The sequence below is a fragment of the Styela clava genome, chromosome 6 (genome assembly GCF_964204865.1).
Source record: "Styela clava chromosome 6, kaStyClav1.hap1.2, whole genome shotgun sequence".
Taxonomy (NCBI): Eukaryota; Metazoa; Chordata; class Ascidiacea; order Stolidobranchia; family Styelidae; genus Styela; species Styela clava.
Window position 1 is genome coordinate 2,437,013 of NC_135255.1, and position 22,183 is coordinate 2,459,195.

Here is a 22,183-nt window from a genome sequence, read left to right on the forward strand (position 1 = left end):
TTTGTGATACCTATTCTCATTCGACGTCAGCGCGTAAAGAACTGACCCACGCATATTGCAGTTACTATATGAGACACCAATAATGTGGGAAACAATAGGAATAGTTAAATACGACAAGCTGTCGTGTAAACAAAAATATCGAAAACGATTGTCGTTTCAGGTTCTGTCAATATAAAGTGTATATGCAAGGAAATCAGTTGAGTAATCGAATAAACAAATAGCAAGCTTGACACCTTGATGTTATCTAAATGTAACAGCGTCAAGCCTTGCCGTCTTAACAAAGTAATATAAAATAAATTGGTCCCATCCTGTCAAATAGGAAAATGATCAATACAGCTTATTAAAAATCACAACGATATGAGTGAAATATTTTGATTTGTATTGGTAAAATGACTGTTCCAATTTAAGTCGTTGTCAGAATGCAGTGTATTTCCTCCGGATGCTTGCAAAAAGCAATATGTTGAAACATTAGCTCAAAAATTTGCTTCACATGTTATTGCAAGACTGAACGGGCGGAAGTTCGAAATTCACCCGACTGGGCGTCTGAAAAGTTATCTGGTTGATACAAGTTATTTTTGACGCTTACTATTTACATAAAATTGACTTTCAACGAATTCAGACAATTTTTATAAACCGCTCCAACGAAAATCGACCCCAGTTGGGAAACGGACTTTGATGACGTAGTATTGAGAACTCGTTCCAGAACTTGTATCCATCGCACATTCACGAGTAGTTTTTCCTGTGCCAACGACCGGATTTATTATTAGACAAGATAGGTCAAAGCCTATATCCCTCGTCATTCAATTTTCAACTATTTGAGTCTTCCCACATTGTAAAGGCATGTTTCAAATAAAAACCGATTTAAACTTTAAAAAACTGATATTTGTTTAATTTTTTAATAAGGTTAATAATTTTTGTCCCAAACATTTACCATTTAAAAGAGTAAAAATATGATACAGTTGAATAAATGAATTCGTCTAGATTTGAAAAACGTTTAACCTTTTAACCTAAAAACAAAATATGCTATTTAGATTAATTAAAAAAAATATCGTAGTTTTCTACCGTAGTAATGACTTTAGTTTATAAAAGGATAAAAAAAGAACAGTATGTATATACCTATACTAATTTATCTATACAACAACGAATTGAAGGATTATTTTTATCATCGCAGACACGTTTATATCAAGGTATGGAATGCTATGGTAATTATATTTTATTTATCAGATATTGTGCAACGCCATCTCGTGACTAGAAACGGGTATTGTGGCGTCAGATTTTTTGGTTTTATGATGCTTTCTTGTAGCGTCAAGTTTCCTAGGATGGTTTTGAATTCAACGTACTGTCTAATATATTAGGCGATTAGCGTACGTATCTTTTCTGAAACTAAAATTTCGTTTTTCACGCAATTAAAAAATGCATTAATGACATCCTAGTATTTTATATATATATACACATAAGGTGTAGTACACGTAATAATGTTTTATCTGAAGGTCATCAAAAGTGCCTGGCATGAACTAAGGGCCTTAATTTAAGTATGGAACTGAAGTCATTGATAAATGCTAATTTGTCCTATGTAATATGAAATAATCCAGTTAATCGTTAACGATTTCTATATACTACCATAACGCTTACCCTGTTAGGGCAGCAGTATGTTGTATCAGAATAGTCAGGAAAACGTTGTTGCCCGATTAATAACAAATAATTAGACGATGTCGAACTGTAAACCTTCATTCCATTTCTGCAAGCTTTGAAACATTGACAGAGATATTCAATCGCAGTGATTTCAAACGGTGGGGCGTAGACAATTTTTGAGAGGGCCTGAAGCTAATTAAATATAAAAATATTTGTTAGATTTCATTTTGCCCGCCTTATATTTTATATAAACATTTCTTTATTGTTTAGACTAGAGAATGCGATTCCGTATACGTATTTTCAACGTGTTTTTCGAATAAAACATACTTTCGTTTTACTATCTGGTATTCTAGCTTGTTGTTGGCGAGTTATTTTTTGTATGGGGTGCGAGATTTGACAAATTCTCAACATGGGGCGCAGCTTAAAAAGTTTGAGAACCACTGTTCTATCGAATGAAGTTCGTTTTGTTTCAAATGCCTTTCAATTTCGGAGCAATGAAGGAGAAACTTTTTCAACGCTAATATTCTCGATATCAGCATTAACCATAACCATACGAACTTTGCCTCAAATAAGAACTAAAAGTGATGTAGTATTAAAATCAAATGTTTTTAGCAGTCATCGATTGCGCCATCATCTTCGCTTTCATATATTCAAAATATTGAAACAAATATTTTATACGATATATTTTATTCAAAATAAAGTGTAATATAAATAAATAAAATTTTCATTTTCCTCTTTATTGTCTGCTTGAATGCATTCCAAATATCCATATTATAAATTGTGAGTAGATATTTCAAAATTTTACACTGAAAATGAATCTTCGTCCATATTTTCCTTGTATAAACATGTTATAATGAATACCAAAATCAACCGACGTAGTACCCTGAAATAAGTAACGTGAATTAAAAAACACGAACTTTCGTTTCACCTTTATGTCCAATACAAGTAGTTCGGTAATGACAGGTAAATAGGCCAGTTATCAAATATGTTTTGGTTAAATATCTGAGTTATATGACCGACATATTTTACCTGGAGATCATAGAAAATTAAATTTTTATAGCGAAAAGCAATATTTTACGAAAAGAAATTGTTATTATGACAGAAATATGCAGAATTGAATTCATAATACCTCAACCTTGACTCTCTGTTGACAAAACAGAACCAAGATGAACTTAAATGAATATTTACTCCTGCAGCTCAAGTATCACCTTTACAGGTTTCCGAAGGAGAATCATCTTTATCAAAATAGCAAAAATCTTCTAATGTTGTGCGAAAGCATACAGTCCTTTTCTCCTTGTTGCTTTGACCAGTGGAAGGTACAGGGGCGAGACAAGATTTTTTAGAAATGTCATTTGTTGAGGTATTTTCCAACTTCTCAATTCCAGCATCCTGTAAACAATTTTAATTGCCCCTGAACAAATGGACGTTTCTGTATTTTGTAGAAATTCGTGACACAAGTCAATTCGATGAGATACCCAGTGCTCAGAAATTTGTCGAAATCTTCTCACAATGGTTTTCGTGTTACCTTTCTTATTACAGACTATGTGCTCAATTGCTAAATATATAGCCTGATATTAGTATCATAACTTATAACCCACCGTTGCAACAGATTCATTGTCATCGCCGTTTGAAGACTCATTCTGAAAACCAAAAAACTTGGATTAGTGAATCGTCTGCTACTAATAGTTCCGAATACGCTACAGAGTAATTGTCTAAGTTTTTTTGTTATTTTAAATGCACATTAGTTTAGACAGTTTAACCATTCACCGTTGACATTTGTCATCAATCGATTAGCCATTCTCTTGCCCTGGCGAAGCACTCATAACTCGCATATTCTTCTCGTTTTCTGCTAGTAAATCCTTGATTGTACTTCAGTTTAAAATAAAATACTTACCGATGACTTACTGGAATCATCGCTCTCAAAATCGTCCTGTTTGAAAGAAAAAAAATGTTTTTTTTGATATGTTATACCGGATTTACGAAGTCCTGTTAGCTTTAATGAATGATCATACACACACAGATGGTACTGATTAAAAATGCTACAACATTTACTTCGTATTCTTCCTCGTCGTCTTTATTGGCCGATTTTTGATCCTTCTTGTACTGAAAATATTGAAAACAAACGATTATTAATGTTATGGTATTTGTTGTTTAAAATTGTATCAAAGCTTCTTGCATGTTGCTCATCATCATCTTTGCTGGTTTAAATTTCTTACCCAATTTCTTACAACATGGGTGAGATGGGTAATGGTTTCGAACCCGAGATATCCAACCAGCAATGCCTTCATTTTTGAGGTCTAAAAGTTTTATCCACTCATTTGAAAAGTAATCAAATATACCTCTACATCATTTGGTTCCTTGTAGATGGTTTCTCCTTTATCCTCTTTCTGTACGTGAACAATTTTCTGAGAATAATAAAATCACCTTCATTATAAACAATACCGTGGTTGAATTGTAGAACAAAATGGCAGTCAATATAAATAAGTTCTATTCGGCTATTTTTCCATGAACCCTACCTAGTACATGATTTATCTTTATTACAAAGCTACCTATACCTGCTTGTGAATAATATTAATCTTAGATCCATCAATGTATAAAGCAAGATCTTAATGTCTCTATGTGTATATTTCTTTGATATTATGAAGAGATCATTTCGTTTTTGCACGACGAAAAATAAATATCTGAATCATATATGGAGAAATATTTAGAAGTTGTCAAATAAAGTCACCTCATTTTCCTTTTTTTCTGATGTGCTATCAAAAGATTCTATTATTCTCTTGCTAACATCCACAAGCTGTAACGAAACGAATAATACAATGACGATAATAGTGCGTTTTTACATTCAAGTTCAAATCGCGGACAAGAGTGTTTGTGAACTATATGTGTTGCCACCCAAGAAACATATAGCAGAACAACAAACGCATATATTACGCAGTCTATATTTTATGGAGGCTCAAATGTGCTACGCTTGGCAGGGGGTTCAACATTAAATTATTGACCATATGTACTTCTGAATTGTTTTGAAATCAACGGCGTAAGACAAAGTCACTGCAATTCAAGCGTTAATTATCTCCGAGTAATTGCTCTAAACCACTTTTTTTTAGAGATTTATAAACTTTTTTTTTTATCTTTGTTCATCCAATACCTTTATTTAGTATTGTCCACTTCAAGCTTTAGAGTTGAATTTTGTTTTAATTTTATCTACATTACTATTATAAAAAATATGAAGAAGAAACAAACGATCTTGCAAACCTGGGGTGGTATGATATTTCCTCCATTTTTCTCTTTTTTCAAGGTGCTCTCAGTGAATTGCTCTATTTTCTTGCTATTTTCCGCAAGCTGGATACAAACGAATAATATAATAATGCAATGTTCATATATGCTATTTGTACTTTTTACTACAAACTGGGAATTTTGTTGGAAAATTCCTTATCGTAAGAAATGGTCGATTTGTTTATTAAAGTAGTATAGCATATGCATGTACGCAGTGGCACAGCCGTTAATATATATATATATATAAAATAGGCGAAATGAAAAAACAAAATATAGGGAAAGTATCCAAATATTTTTGGCAGTACACCTTGAAAATATTTAAATGGGTCCAAAATTTTGAACTTATTTGTGAAAACGTACACATTTGAACCATTTATTGTGATTAAAATCATACAACATCAATGAATGGATTTTACTGGTCGCTACAACTTGAGGTATAAATCTTACATCAGTATTTTCTGGTTCATTTTTTGTCAAGTCGTCATCAGTGAAAGACGGTGATGGAAGTTCTTCTGCTATTACCTGAAAATAAGATATTACCATGAACGTGACAATTAGTTAAATACCAAAATCTGGATTGGAACAAAAATCTCTCATTTACTAAAACCATTCCACTTTGAGCTTTGACCAAAACCTCAACAAAAACATATCTGATGTGCGATTTTTAAATTTATTCGAGGATGGACGTTGTACGACAGAAATACTATAAGTTTTATTGAACATTACCTTCTTGGGCAACTAATTAGAACCATTAATTGAAGATTCCTTGTCGTTTTTCTTCTGTCAAGAATGGATAACAAATGTATAATAAAGAACAGCTTTTCAATAAAATAAATAATTATTGTCATACTTGGCAAGCATACTACCTATGTGAATTTGTTCTGTATGGTCTTTATTTAACTCAATATCTTGTATTGGATATTTGGGGCTCCCGAAGCATGCGAACCAAGATGGCGGACATCGGAATGTAATATGTGTACTAGGTTAGGGTTAGGCCATAATTTTAGGTATAAATACTACGAGAGGCTCTTGGCTAGTCTTTGAACTGATAATAGGACTAAAATAAGAAAAATTGGAAAAAAATTATCTCCAAACCCTAACCTGTTACCCATGTTACGTTCCGATGTCCGCCATCTTGGTTCGCATACTTCGGGAGTACCGGATATTTTTATATCAGATTGACATATGGATGGATCTTTTTTTTTCAATGCTATGTTCTTAAAAATATTTTTTCATATATACTCAAAACTGAGCGGATATTTTATTTACATATTTGTTTACCTGGTCGATTTTCGGTTGTACCTCGTCAATTGTCTGAGTCGACTGAAACTAATAATATAATTATCATATAAATTTAAAAAAGATGTAGAGTTAAATACATTCTATGTTTTGTAAAATTTAATCTATTTTTGATACTTATCAACAATGCAATACTTCACCTTGGTTTCGATACATTTCTGAGTATCTTTTGTAAAGTTATTTGTTTGTATTGATTTATGGTCAACATTCTGCAAAAGAAAACAGTTTTACGTTTTGAAATGCCAACACGAAGCGACGGGCAGCAAGACTGTAGTTGTGTTTAAGACTAATATACTTATATAGATGGTGGCTTGTCAGCACTTGCATGGCCTGGGCAATGAGATCTCTATGGGCAGCAGGGAGAAATGGGTAACACTTTTAAGTTATACATCATATTCAAATTACATACATTTTGTCTACAATACGTTTACTGAGGAAAAACTTGTTTCCTTTCTATTTCCCCAGAGCCAATATATTTCTATAGATTAAGCAGCATCTTACCGGTTTTTCCCAAATTTTTGAAGACGTCAAAAAATTTTCCAATTTTATTGAGGTGTCGATCAGCGATGTCATCCTCTTTTCCATTTCGTTTATGCTGTCAACTGTGAGGTTATCGAGAGGGCCCCCTGATAAAGTTATTCAAATTATGGGCAAGAATTTTTCTATCATTCAAGCTGGTCATAATTTGAAATTGAAACATGAATTCATTTTCTCTGCGCGTGCACATAAGGAATAAGTCATTCCCGCATCTTAATCATCAGAGATTGAAATTCTATGAACCAACCTTTACTGCAAATATTTTCAGATGAAGTTGATCTTTTTATCCCTGAATCCCCATCTTCTGTGGTTCTTACGTTCATTTGGTTTTGTTTTTCGTTAACAAAATCTAAGCTCTTTTCAAACCATAATTTTGCTGAAGTTACCGATTCCAAACCACAAATTAATAGTTTCTTCTGCTCCTCTAATTGTTTCACAAATTTCACCTGAAAAACAACGAAACGCAATAGTTTGTTAGAAGTTGAGTTCCAACAAGCTGCCAAACTGCAGTGAGAAAAATGGAACTGCTTTTAGCGACGTGCAAATCCAATTTTATATATGCTCAACTTTCGTTTCATCTAAATCATTGTGATCTAACAACATTTCTAGTATTTTTTAAACGTACCATGCCATCCACCCTTCCTGTGTCCGCAGAAGCATTACTTTTCTGTGATACATATGGGCCGCTAGATGGAGGCAATATCCCTGTAGTTGACGTTGGGATCGGCTGCATTGAAGGCATTTGTTCTTGGTCCTTCGAACTTTTGAAATCTGGAACAATTCGCAACAAAGTATTTGAATATCATCTGTATTTGTATTTAAAATTGAAGCTGTCTTTAGTAAAACAAGCATAGATTGTCTCGACGGGGATACACTGCAATGTCGCTTGGATTAAAACGGTAATTGGCATGTTTTCGAATCGTGTATACTGCAGGGAATAGTGGGTGATAGTTATTTCCAGGCTCTCACAGATTTCAGATGATTGCTATGCTCAATCACGACCTTATCACATGTTTAATCACGACCTTATCACAAACTTCAATGTTAAATTTTAAACAAAATCAGTAATCGAACACAACGACGGAGGTAGGCCCTATGATTTAATATCTGAATGGCTAGATTATAAATATATTTGAGTTTATAGTACCTGCAGATGCCTTAAGAATTTTGTTGGGCAAATCTCCAACGACCCCGGGTAGACTTTGGGTTTGAAAATTAACACCAGAAACAGATAATGGAGGTCTGAATTTTGCAGGATTCGTTTCAACGATATCTTTTGATTTTTCACTAGGGAAATTTATGAAATATCAAAAATGGTTTCAGTAAATATAAATTTGACACATATATAATCATATTTATATTGAGTACAATAAATGGATCAGCCTATCCAGACATGGACAAACCACGGCCCGCGGGCAAATACGGCCCGTTGGATAATTCAATCTGGCCCGCCTGATGCTGCTACAACCAAACTAAAACCATATTTTGAGGTTTTAGCTAAAACTAGATCAAGGAATTTGTTGAGATTGCGCTATTAATTTAGTTTTGGAATGAGGCCTTTGGTTTTCCACATTTTCTTTTGTAACATTGTAAATATTGTTCAAAATGTAACTTTTACGTCACACTTACATGGCCCGACAGTCTAGATGGGCAAAATTTTTGACCCCAGGTCCAAAAACCTTGCCCACACTAGGATTCTCTATACATACTCTGCAAAGATGTAAAATCTCTTCAGTTTTAAGTTACAATATGGGCGTTGCTGATTAGACTACGAGTCTTGTTTTATTTTTTTTATTGTATCATTGTATTTTCGAATACATACAACTGGTACACACTCAACACTGCGTACACTGTTTTTTAGGAGATTCAAGAAATTCGAGAAACATTCAAGATGGTATTGCAGATAATTGGAAATAGAAAATAAACAAGTTGCTTACAGCAGAGTTTCCCAAACTGGGATCCGCGGACCCCTGGGGGTCAGTGATGACTGCACAGGGGGTCCGCAACGCTATGAGGAGTTTGATCGATCTTTAATGATCGATTTCAATCAAAAAACCGTTGCGTAGCGTTTCGAACAAATACGCACTTCTGTCAAAATAGGCGATTGCCTTTTGTAACGACTTATATACGTGTGTGAAGAAGAATTTACAGCTCTTACCAATATGATAACAAAATACAGGTCGATAGTTGTCGGAGAGTCGCACCTACGAGTTTGCTAGATACAAATTGGCTGAAATTGCTCCGACAATTGATAAATTGTGCAATGAAAAAGAACCTCACCATCACATCAATGTCGTTTGTGGTATAAAGGTAACATTATTTTTCCTCGTTGGTTAGGTACAGAAATTGATACAGCATTGGATAAGGGTCCGTCAAAATTAAGATTCACCAATAGGGGTCCGCGGCCGAAAAAGTTTGGGAAACCCTGGCTTACAAGATATATGAAAATCGTTACGTGCTGTTATTCTGTGCTATTATTTTAGTCTTAGTGAGATAACAAATTCATAAGAAAAATATTTTCAAAATTGTTTAACCTTGCAGTTTTCGATCCAACTCCTGGTATTTCAAGTGGAGGAAGAGTGTTGCCTCGTCTTCCATTTTCGTAACGCTCGTCGTTAGTATGGATTACACTGCTCCCTATAACTGTATTTTTGCTATCCGATTCCTTGTCACGACTTTTTCCACCACTTGATGTTCTGAAACTTATACTTATACACGAAACTGTCTACATTTAAAAAGTTGTGTGTGAACTAGTCACTGGAATAATTTCTACAGAACTAGGCTTATATATATATCGTGTTGTAAGCCGCGAAAAAAACGCACACCATGGGCGCAAATACCATTCATTGCTAATATTGCCTATAATTTACCCGACTTTAGATTGATTCTTGCCATTTTTCAAATTTGCTTTTTGATGATTCTCTTTCTTCAAAATCTGTGAATATTATTTCATAATTCCGTAGATTATTTTAAATATAAACTTGAACGTAATATTATTATTATTTTTGTTATATTGTAGTTTTATTGTCAGTATAAAGTCGACAAAGCCGACGTTCAAAAATTATATATAGTATCGCGTACGCCATAGGTTCTCAAAGTGCTCCGTACGGAGCCCCAGGGCTCCGCGAGAGAAACCCAGGGGCTCCGCGAGCTATTGGATTACTTTTAAAAATACTGACTAATTTTGTAACTGTTCAAAGAAGCAATAACAGCTTTGATAAAATCTGACAACAATATAACCTCGAAATATGGCAAAGAGGCGGAATTAAAAAATGACATTATTCATAAGCAGAAGCGCGGCCAGGATTCTTAATAAGAGAGAGGTGGTTCAAAATTGGAATCGGAAATTCTTCATTCTTCGCGATTAAATAAAGGGATAACGAGATTTCTGTTGTGTTGCGAGACTTCTTACTCACGTTTGATTCGAGATTACTATTAGGATTACTAAAATGGAATAATACTATTCTAAAATAACATAAAATATGTGATAAACTGCCAACTATAAATAAATTGGAGTCGTATTTTTGCGATCTTGGGATTTGTCAAACTTGATTTGTTCTTTCGCACTTAAGATTATTTTTAAGCAAGATATCGCCGTTTTAAAAATCTTAATGTCTGGGCAAAATACGAACAATTGAAATTTATTTTATTGCATTCGGCTCCGTCGGTAGTTTCAGAATGAAAAAAAAGGTACATCGCGGATCGCGCGCACAATTGATTGCGTGCGGCTCTGTCGGTAGTTTCAGCATGGGAAGAAAGGTACATCGCGCGCACAATTGATTGCGTGCGGCTCTGTCGGTAGTTTCAGAATGGGAAGAAAGGTACATCGCGCGCACAATTGACTGTGTTTCGATTTCGCAGTTACTACGAAGAAAACCTAACATAACACCAAATTTTGTGATTTACAATGTCTATAAAAGCGTTTTCAATCTGAGGTGAGTCTGCTGAAACCAAACGTGTGACCTTCCATTTTAATTTTTAGTTTTAATATTTTAGAATGCCGCTTCGCAATCAAGAAATTTGAGTTACGGATTTACCTTTTTATTAATTATTATTTTTAGCATTTCGTCGCCGATGACTATAATATGGTGACATGTTTTTCACATTGAACTCATAATTCCCCACAAGAACAAAAAAGCAATTAACGTCGTCATTGTGTAACAATACATGTACTCGTTGTGTAACAATACATGTACTCGTATATGCCGAGAGAAATTTTTGATTAGGGAGAATAAACACCGGCGTAACGAGGTTTAAAGGTTCAAAAACATGCCATGCTGACAAAAAAAATTGGCGATTGTAACAAAATACAATGGCGCACGTTATAAGCGGCCTTTCAAGTCTTCTAAAAATGTCAAAAGGTAAAACATTCGACCCCTAATTTATTCATATGTTTGTCAAGTGTCAGATTTACAGCTTTAGTATATATAATTTATGTTTAAAATTTAGAAATAATTATGACTTGTATTAACCCTATTAAAAAGGTTCAGCATTTAAATTAGGTAAAGTACTTTTAACTTGCTCAGGAATATTAATCTGAAAGTAACAATTTTAACATTTCTTTTGGGGCTCCGTGAATAATAGTCAACCTTTTCAAGGGCTCCGCAACACCAAAAGTTTGAGAACCCCTGGCGTACGCAATAAAATAATTACACCGAAGCCATTTATAAAGGCCTACTTACCTTTTTACCATTACGATCGATTTCCAATCTTTCCTCGTCAACGTTGGGTTTGCAACAGTGGGAGAATGTCTGATGTATATCGAACAACAAAACGTTAATAAACTAGGGGGGCAATGCTCAAAATGTTTTTTTAAATTTTGGTCGGATTAGACTAGTATGATATGTTTCAAGACTAAGATGTGGTCACTCCGCTTAATGTATCGTGTTTTTTTTTATGGTATAAGTAACTTTATATTGGAAAAAAACATCGCTGTAGCATAAAAAATATCCGTGTTAATATCACTAATATAACCCTACCCTTTACCAATTTCCGTTGAACATTTTCACGACTATTTTATAAACGCTTTGGAAATATAAAGTCTAAACTCACCAAGACTTTGTTAGCCTTCACCATTCCTTTGCCGAACCATGAAGCAAATGCATAAATACAATGCACTGCAGTCAAATAGGATGAAGCTTCATCTCGTTCCTGAGAAGTAAATTAAATGCAGTTTGAAACTTGTTACGCTGATATGCAAACTCCACAATATAATCATACTGCGCAATGCAAAGTATGGTCTACTCACCTCCGCAGAAGCTTTTCTAAATTTTCGCCCTCGCCTTTTTCGGCCACATGACACCCTGTGACCCTCATCGAGATTAGGCCTCTCGATGCCAACTTTATTTTGTCTAATAGGCATACCTGATTCGTTAACAAACAAGATCCTATCGATTGGCAAAATCAATGAGACATGGTTCTTCAAAGTTGTGAATTTATTTTAATGGCATATTTATTACGTCACAATACACCTGAAATTCTTATGGCACAGTTGACAATAGTATATGATTCGCGTTCTGTCTTTTCGCGAAGGAGTGATATTATTTAATGTAGGTCTCTTTGTTTACGTCACTATGACGTAATAATATATTTACGACATTTTCCCTTTGGCATTCGCTGTCCTTGCTTGTGATCAAAATTCAATAGTGTATTATAACCTGGGTCAGGAGATTAGTGAATCTGTGGTATTTTATGAAGTGCAATATACCTCAGTCACGCATGACATACATATACTGCGTCATTTTAGGCAAGGCAGAATGTCAGAATGTTTTGGGGAGTAAACGAGAACTAGATGCGCTACTATGCAGTTTATTCTTTTCACTCACATAACGCCTTTTGGAAAAAAAAATTATAGACTCGACTTAATGACCACAGATGTCTAAAATAACATTGGAGCAGAATGGTTGTAACTTCAATGTGGTTAAAAACCCATCGAAAAATAAAAATATACCTCTCTCAGAGTAAAAGTCCATTCCAAACTTTTTTTAAAATCATGAAAAGATCTGACGTAGCATTGTAGTCGTTTTTTGGTAATTCATATGCATACGAACCCGCGTTTGTCCCACATGAATTCAATAAAACCAAGTACTACCAGAGATCGAGCTCATAAGTGAGTGTTGTATTTGTAAAGCTCACAACTACACTACAAAAAAATGCAACAGCAAGTTTTTCTATTGATGAAGACATTGATTAAATATCTATGATCTACAGTCATTTTTTCCCCTATTATAAATATAATTTGGTCCTATTCAGAAGTAGGGTTCGACATCCGTGACCTAGATACTTTACGAAAGTTTACGTATTCAATATACTTTGTAGTCAAGTTTACTAATTCAATCACCAAATTGCCTATTTTAACCTGTTACAATAATACATAATGGAGGTCGTTGTACTAATGCAGTCACTAATAAATTAATATGTAAGCAAACTAACTTGATGAAAAGCTGTTTCAAATTTTTGTCCTCGTTTCTTTCGACCACATGAGACCTTGTGACTTTCTATATACCGTATTTGCTCGTTTAATAGCCCAGGCGCTTATTTTTTTAAACATACTCACTAACTGGGCCGTTATTCAAACCGGCCCTTATTCAAGCAGGGGCGCTTGTTATTTTTAAAGTAAAATTACACACAAAAATAACGATAGATAAGATCGATCGTTACAATAATTAATACCGTATATTGTCATTTCCAGTTCTCAAGTATGATTTAAACGAGAATAATGAAAATTTTGACTTTTTCTACGCACCGCAGGTACAAATCCGCAAAAAAAAAAAAAACTTTTACACCAGGCGGGTATTCAAGCACCGGCCCTTATTTATTTTTATGTCCTGTTCACACGGGCGGCTATTCAAACGGGCCCTTAATCAAGACCGGGCGTTAAAACGAGCATTTACAGTAGTCATCCGAAATGACATCCACTTTATTTCGTTTGCGACGCATATTCCAGTACTAATTTGCTTCCAATGGAAGGGTTATCCAATTAAGAAGCAGGAAACGAAGTGAAAGGTTTGTCGAACGATTTTTACGTGAATTTTGTGGCCTTGTGACGTCATAATTTCAGAGAATCATTGGATTAATCCGCCAAGACATTTCATGATTATATTGATGATAATTATATGAACAACGCGGATAATTTCGAGCGCGATGGCCTGGTGCATGGTGGTCCTAGGTTGTCGGCGCCGGGGGCCACAATATTTATTTTGTCTTGTCCGCGGGCCACATTAGTCCTACGACATTTGACATGTGGCCCGCGTGCCTGGACCACCATGGCCTAGTCGGTAAAGCACGAGACAGCAGACTCAACTATATATTGGAATCCCGCATTACACATCACGTATCGCTATAGAGATCAGTGGATTGTTTGGATTGAGCTTTGTTAATATGATTAAGGGTCGCGTAAAAAGGAATGAGAAATATTTGGCAAAAATTGGATTCACTCACGGCCACATCGACATACCCTGGAATATACACTTGGAATATGTGGGGTGTGAATCGTCAACTAGTCGGCTCCCGTTGCATATGTTATTGAGTTAATTATGGGGCCGATGAGGCGCGTATATGTGGAACATAGAGGTACGGTGTATTCAACTATGGTACTAATTTCTGATTTCCAATTTCAAAATGATTGAATAATGTCTTATGTGTGCCACGGCCCACGAGCCCTTTAATTAGGCTTATCATATATCTGAAACAAAAAACCGGGACGGTGCGATTTGGCAAACATTCAGTCTATTGCCAATTAATATTAAAACTTCTACCATGCCATTGAGGGTAAATACAGCTGTCAATCTCTACTGGTCTTTAAATTAGGAAAACACAAAAAATTAGTTTGTATTATTTATTTAGACCAAAAGTATTTGTCCGCAGAAAGAACGCTTCTTAAAAATACTTGGTTCGATTTGATTTTGTCATAAAACTGATAACATGGCAGATCCCCATTAATTTTGCAGGGGACGAGTGCTTTAATATTTTCTTCTAGCATTCCGCCTCTGCTTTCAGACCAAAAAATTTTAACAATTGAGAAAAGCCGTTCATCAGATGCCGATGTTTCAGGCAAACAAAATACAAATTCAATAAGTTTCTGCAAATTCAAAATACTAATATTTTTGCGTGAAAAATTCTTGAACCTTTCTATCCACTTATCCTCAACGGGCAAAGTAAGCCAAATTGCATTTGATCTATGCTCGGATAAATATTTCTTTATCCATCGCTTGCGATGGAATAAACACACTTTCCATTTTTTATGCTTCACCTCAGGCAAAATATCTGCAACATCTACAGCATTAGTATTATCTTTTTCCAAAATGAGAACAATTTTGAAGTAGGTGAGCTGGCCAAGGACAAATTTCAAGTAAAGTTCGTACGCTGGATCGTCGAAACATTTTTGTATAAGAGTCGGGCATCCTTCTTGAGAATTGAAATAACTTTTCAAGCCTTCAATTTCCGTTATCCTCTGCAGAGCAGGTAATAATGAGAGCAACCGAGTGTTGCCATGCTGCAATAGCCGTTGATATTCAATATCAACAAAGTCGCAGAATGATTTCAGTTCTGTTACTCGGACAGTGTAAATGTAAAAATATTTATAAATTTCTACGGCAGACTTTCTACACACACAGGCAAAGTATCTACGGCATGTTGAATGCAGTTATGAACTACATGAGCCGCACATCCTATACCGGTTATATATTTTTCTTTTTGGGCTTTCTTTTAGTTTGAAATAAACAATATTTGTACCGCGTCTTTTTACGCCTCCGAAGTAGGTGTTGCAGTTATCCGCACAGAATCCAACAACTCTTCCTTTTAAATGTTTTTGATCGAGAACAGAGAGCAAGTATTCAGTAAAAGTTTTGGCGGTTTCCCCGGGTAGAGATTTGAATTCTAATATTTTTTTTCACACCAACATCAGTTAAAAAATAACGAACCACAACTGGAACAAGCTTTAAATCTTTTCTGCTTAATGCATCGATGGTTACTGATACGAGTTCAGAGGATAGCAGTGGAGCAATGCAATTAACAATCACCGACTCGCATTTAGTTCTGACTAATGCAAATTTAGGCTAAGAAAAATTTGAAATTAATTTAGAGGTGCAGTAAAAACTTTGGCCATGAACAGCAGTATGATAGGCAACTGTGGCCTCTTTGGCTGCAAAACAAAGAATCTTTCGAATTTGTTATCGCAAAGAAGTTGGTCAGTCGAGCCGCTTTGGAGATGATCGTTGACAGCTGAACGACCGCCATGACTAATAGAAAAAACAGATCTACAATGAGTACAAAGTGTTTTTCCTCCTTCAGTTTGCTTCAAATAAGGAAAATCTCTCTTCAACGCATTGGAAAATTTGCACTTTCTTTTTGTCATTTCGACAACTTAACGTCAGAGCAGTTAACATCAGGTGACGCATTAAAACATATCACAATTGTGACATAACAATAGACAAATTTCTCTCTCTCTCTCTCTCTCCCTCTCTGAACATGTAAAGTGTGTCGCAAATCAGTGGTAAGTGGGCTGTCTTCAATAAAAAAATAAAAATTTATAATAATATTGAATATAAACCTTTACCCATGGCAGCCGAGCTGCCAAACCGGGACATTTGAGTCTACCGGCCGGGACGCCGGGACAGCTTGTTAAAACCGGGACTGTCCCCGCTAAACCGGGACGTATGGTAAGCCTACCTTTAATATATATATGATGCTGGTTGTCGTTCAGAATTAATTATTTGCTGTCATTTACGGTAATATGAATCTGGAAACAGAGATATTTGAGACAGTAAATGCTGGAATATACACAATTTTTGCTAAATAACGTGATTAGAATTTAATTTCAGGCTTTATAGTCATGCAATTTAATATTAAAACTTAATGTTATTGAACTAATAAAATTTGACTCAAACTTGAATTATATATATATACCTTTTCAGGGAAATTTGCTTGAAGAGAGGTCGCGCGATAACTGAAATGCGAAGAATTGTTGAAATGTGTCAGAAAATGAAGATTGTTTTGAGACTTCAAAATGGGAAAAACACGTAGGGGAAGGTGGGGCACGTTGGGACATGGGGCACAGTGGAAAATCAGCTCTCACACTAATACTATATTCGGAATCCGGTTCGCGGTTTGATGTTTCAATCCGCCCTTCGGTGAGTTACAACGTCCCCGCAAACCGACAGCGGACGGGTAGAGCGACGCAAGCTATGAGGTGAAATTGGTTTTGGGGAGTTGAAACTAAAATTTCATCGTTCCAGTTTTTTCTTTTTTCTAACTTAGCCTTTTCAACGTGACAAACCACCGTTTGATATCTTTAAGCTATAGTCCACTGTGAAATATTTATAACGTTGGCGAGTGGATGTGCCTTCCGAATTTCGCCGTGAGATGATCTGAAGATATTTGTTGATTATGGGGAACAATGGACCGGAGTTCAGTGGGACATGCTCTACATGGCACAATTCGACAGTGTTTGATACAACAAGTGCTTAGAGACCTATAGATGCGTTATATTTTTATGTAACATTATGGTATCTTTCGACTCATGGTCCAATATGAAATATATTCGAGAATCAAAAATATTTCCAGATTTAGATTCGAATTAGAAAATGATTTGATTTGTAAGCGAATTTTTTGGTGGAATATCTGAAATATTTCGGTTGAACATTGATTTTAAAAATCTTAAATCTTCAAATTTGAGGTCTCCCTGTTCTTTAGACGATTATGCTGATTGATTGCTTATTTTTAAGGGCATACTTCCTTGAATTTTAACAGAATGACCCATTGTGCCCCACAAGTGGGGTACCGTGGGACACTTGACAAACGTTTTTCAAAGCATTTTGGTGGTAAGATGTGTGTCGCAAGGGAATTTCTTAGTCGCTGAATAAAATATACATTTACCCCTCTCTGCAATAATCCCGCAAAGTCATATGAATGTGCAGAATAAAGGGCTCAGAATATGAAAAAGAAAAAAAGTGTCCCAACCTTCCCCTACGAGTTGTAAATTCCACATAACAAGTTTTTGGAATCCATTTGGACATTTTAAAATCCGACAAGGCTTTTTTGGCAGGAGAGTGAAAAACACATCTACTTGATGAAGATTCTTTCCCAGAAATTTCGATAATGCAATTATTTCACCTTCAAGCCTTTCTTCATAGTAAAGATCAAATGTAAGCAACCACAAAAGAGGAGAGGATGCTGATTGCTGATGTATATTGATCTAGCATTTGAATCGAAGTAAAGGATTGAGCAGTACTTTTCACTTGATATTTATTTATGAACTTTTTGAAAACCATTAAATCAACGGCATGAAAACTTGAAATGCAGAAGCACAATAAAATGGAAAAAGAATTATGAACAATTTCAATTATTGAAATATTTTTGATTGGCATCTTTAATATTTATAGCTTTGAGATGCGCCCCTTTTCCCATCGATATCTTGAAAACATATACTACTTGCAAATTGTTGGGTAATATTTTCTATCTCCTAGTAATTGAGAACGTGGGAAAACAATCTTCTAAAGCAGGGATCACCAACCCGTTGCCCGCGGCACCAAGTCGCCCGCATGGACCATATTATGTTGAAATAGTATATCACATTTTTGCAGATGTTCACGATTAGACTGCAGATAATTACAGCAGAACCCGCCCATGCTCGAGCACATACAACAGTCATCATAGTTGCTTTGTAATTGTTCATGGATCAATTGGTTGAAATACAATACCACTTTTCTTAAGAAGACTTGTATCTGAATGCTGGGAACTTCTCATTCTCATTTATAAAAAGTTACGGACAGAAGTTTCATTTGATTGAAATAGCAAGCACATCACCAAAGAACACCATAAGCAGAAGATCTGTATCTGATTTCTTGGAACCTCTCATTCCCAATTACGAAAAGTCACAATCAGCAGTTTATGGTCAAATATAGAATTTTGCTATGCTATCCTTGATCTAATTACACCCTAGCACAGATAGAAGACATTGCTTCACTCACATATCAGCATATAGATTATGCGAATGCCCTTCGATTCTTTTTCTCAGGTGAAAATGACAAAATCACTGTAGCCTACTACCTTAATTTCTTATAACAATTCACCCATTTTACACCCCTGGGAATAGTAATCATTCTTGTTATGGGTGCCATCCCCAGGTAAGAATATTCAATGGAATTTATTCACTTTGTGTTGAGATATAATTTGTTAAAAATATGCGTAAATACAAGAACACAATAGTAGTAGATTTCCTCTGTTACTAATACATTTTAGCTGTCTTCAAGGTTCCAGGCAAGAGTGGAAAATTGAAAGGTTGCTAGCTAATAGTTCAGTATTTCCTAAAGATTTTACTTAATTGGTTATGGTTCTCTCATTTTTAACATCTGTAAGAGCTTCTTTGACATCACAAACTCCTTGCTTAAACAATTTCAGTAGAAACACGACAGAGAAATGCTAGTACAGAAGTTTGTAATTGTGAACTTGTTATATCATACAGTAGTCTGATTAAACCTCTTTACCGTCCCAGTATGTGCCTCGCAGAAGCATGTTTTCTGAGATATTCTTCAGTAGTTGGCTTGATATTTCAATCAATGTACAGCAACTTTGGTGATTAGGTTGTAAGAGCTCGGGCATGAAGGTCTTCTTCATTTGTAAGTTTTTAAATTGTGAACATCTGAAACAGCAATTGATATACTTACTCTGTAATTGTTTGTAAGCACAATTTTTATCCATGCATATCGGTAGCCTGATAGTGTTATTACTTATAAACAATAATGAAAACGCATCGAATCTCAATTTATAACTTAAAAAAAGAATACTCTTCTTGTAGCATATTTTATGAGCTACCTGTATCAATATTATCCGAGTTATTGATCTGAAGAACAACATGGCATCTCGAGACGGTACATCGTACACGTGCACGTTTTTTTTTACTAAAATATCATAACGCATCTGAATACAGTATTTCTATGAATCCAGCAACGAAACACCATTACATTGCGTTTTAACATTGCGCGGCGGTGTGGCTCAACGGGCTAGGCGTTAGGAATACGCTCGCCACCGCACCTCTAAATACTCTGCGTGGGTTCGCAGGTTCGAATCCCATGCAGGGATGGTTATGTGCAAGAGGATTGCTGGACTCCTCGCCGTCGTTGGGTGGTTCACGTAACCGCTGGTCGGTTACGGCTTCCTCCACTATCAAGTCTAGCTTCCGAAAACAAACAATATAATTAATCCCATACCCGACTTGGAATGGTAACCGGACGAGAGGCCGTGGCTCGCCATATGGATAAGCCGTCTCATCGGCTTTCCTCTCACACGGGATAAATATGTAAATTATATCCTATCCTATTCACAAGAAATACTGCAAGTCAGGCCTGGACGCGTTAACGTACAGAGCAAGGAATCGCAGGCGTCACCTCTTTTTGCATCGACGAATGCGAAAGTTACAACAAGTCAAAGGTTATGAATGTCGTTTTTTGTCCTGTCTAAAAAGTCAAAAGCTGGACAAATCCGGCACTTTTTGGCAGACTAGCAATACTTCTGTACATGCATCTTTTGCCATTGCTTTGTATGTGGAAAAGGTTAAAGAGGCACATACGATTGGAGAAACCCCCCTGATAGCATATCAAACAAAGAAACGAGTTTCGCTGTCCAACGACATAATAAAATTCAGAATCAATGAAATGTCTGACAATATTAAGAGCAAGGTAATATCAAAGATTGACTCCTCTTCTGTTTTTGCCCTTAAACTGGACTACTACTACATTTCTACTTGTGTATGCCAGATATGTTGATGGTGAAATGATTACTAAAGAATTTCTCGTCTGCCAACCTTTGGAAAGAACATCAAAGGCAGTGGATGCTTTTTAAGTATTAGTTGATTTTTTAACAATATTGGTTTAAGTTGGAGTAAGCCTGTTGGCGCTTCTGCCATGATTAGGATTGGTTTCCCTCATAAAGCAGAAAAATCCAGTAATTTAAAGAAATTATTACATGATTCACTCAACGGCGCTTGTCTCCAAAACCATTCCGAGGAGACTTTACGAGCATTTGTCTGACGTAATTAGAGTGACGTAAATAATTACGTGAAAAGTTTAGCGCTCAGCACTAGACTCTTACGCAAGGTTTGTAAAGATATAGGTGGATAGGATTCACATATTTATCGCAGGGGAGAGGAAGGCCGATTAGACGGCTTAATCATATAGCGAACCACGACCTCTCGTCCAGTTACCAGTTATTTGTTTTCGGAAGCATGGATTTGATTTTCCTACACTTGCCGATGCCGATCATACTACACTTTTATATCATACGCAAGTACGTTGGCTCTAAAAGGAAAACATGCTCCCCATGTTTTCGAATGAAAGAAGAAGTGATGTTATTTTTGGTTGCGCAACAAAAAGAATTGGTCAACTCTAGGGTTCAGTTCACGGAAAATCTCTATCAATCTCATTTCTTCGGCAATACAGCTTTCACGAAAGTATGCACACATTTGTGTGAACAGAACATGGTGATATTTTTAAATGGGCGTTTCCCCGACCATAATTTAAGTATAGTCTATCGCAAGGTTTGTGGGATCAATTTTGGATTATTGCAACTAAACTAAAGGTCCTCAGAAGACATAATGACAACTAAGGTATTTAATCAGAAACTACTTTTTGTAAACACATCTGAAAACTGACAAATAACACACAAAATCACGAAAACGTGGCAATGTTTACAACAATACTGTACTTGGAAATCGGTCCGTGCGAAAGAAGTGTCTGGCTGCATAGATTGCGATTGTTACGTTATTGTGTACTTACTCATTGCTGATTGAGCCTTTTCATGGACATAAACAAGGGAATCGACGCTAGGGGAAGATTCCGATCGGTTGATCATGTGACGTCATCGCATAGTCCACCAGCTGGCCGGCTGTCATGAGGATTTTATATTATTCCAAAATCCAAACCAAATTTCGTTTATTATGACGGCGTGTTTTTTAGAACGCCCGAACGTTGCTTGAAATGAATATGCTTTGGCTCCATTCGGCTTGAGAATTTTCTGGTTAGTACCAATGTGAAAATGTGGTTGTTCCTCTCGTAATAAACCTGTAAACTTATACCGGTACCGTAACTTCAGAACTTACAAGACTGCAAGAGCTGAAGATAGAGAGATTTATTGTTTCAAGCAATTGTACCACACAATAAAAAAATATCCAAGTCAATTGGGTATAGACAGGAGGGAGCGGTACGAGCATTGCTCACTACAGCATTAACTGAATAAGGGCAGGAGGGATAAATTTTTTGAATGTTTTGGTAATGTCAATTTGTACGGTACCTACTGCAGTACTGACTGACTGACCTAGGCTAGACGCGGCGGTGTGGCTCAACGGGCTAAGCATTAGGAATACGCTCGCCACCGCACCTCTAATTACTCTGCGTGGGTTCGCAGGTTCGAATCCCATGCAGGGATGGTTATGTCTGTATGTGCGAGA

General features: G+C 35.9%; 1 protein-coding gene across 1 annotated transcript; it reads right to left on the reverse strand.

The window, feature by feature from the left end:
- Positions 1–4,881: 4,881 nt before the first annotated feature.
- On the reverse strand, positions 4,882–12,135 carry LOC120331788 (uncharacterized). Its single transcript, XM_078114001.1, has 14 exons — positions 11,990–12,135; positions 11,794–11,892; positions 11,424–11,492; positions 9,612–9,676; positions 9,276–9,437; positions 7,889–8,028; positions 7,367–7,512; positions 6,989–7,187; positions 6,706–6,830; positions 6,345–6,413; positions 6,187–6,234; positions 5,632–5,685; positions 5,353–5,427; positions 4,882–4,971 (listed from the first exon to the last, which is right to left on the reverse strand). Exons 1-12 carry the CDS (start codon positions 12,101–12,103, stop codon positions 5,644–5,646), a joined length of 1,278 nt encoding a protein of 425 aa, XP_077970127.1. The 5' UTR covers positions 12,104–12,135; the 3' UTR covers positions 4,882–4,971; positions 5,353–5,427; positions 5,632–5,643.
- Between the last annotated feature and the right edge of the window lie 10,048 nt (positions 12,136–22,183).

What these genes read in the sequence shown, in the direction of transcription:
- LOC120331788 (XM_078114001.1), bottom strand. Translation starts at nt 12,103, where the DNA reads ATGCCTATTAGACAAAATAAAGTTGGCATCGAGAGGCCTAATCTCGAT. An exon ending in TCGATCGTAATGGTAAAAAG is followed by an intron (nt 9,677 to 11,423) that starts GTAAGTAGGCCT and finishes TAATATTCACAG; the next exon opens with ATTTTGAAGAAAGAGAATCA. An exon ending in AGAAATGTATCGAAACCAAG is followed by an intron (nt 6,235 to 6,344) that starts GTGAAGTATTGC and finishes TTATATTATTAG; the next exon opens with TTTCAGTCGACTCAGACAAT.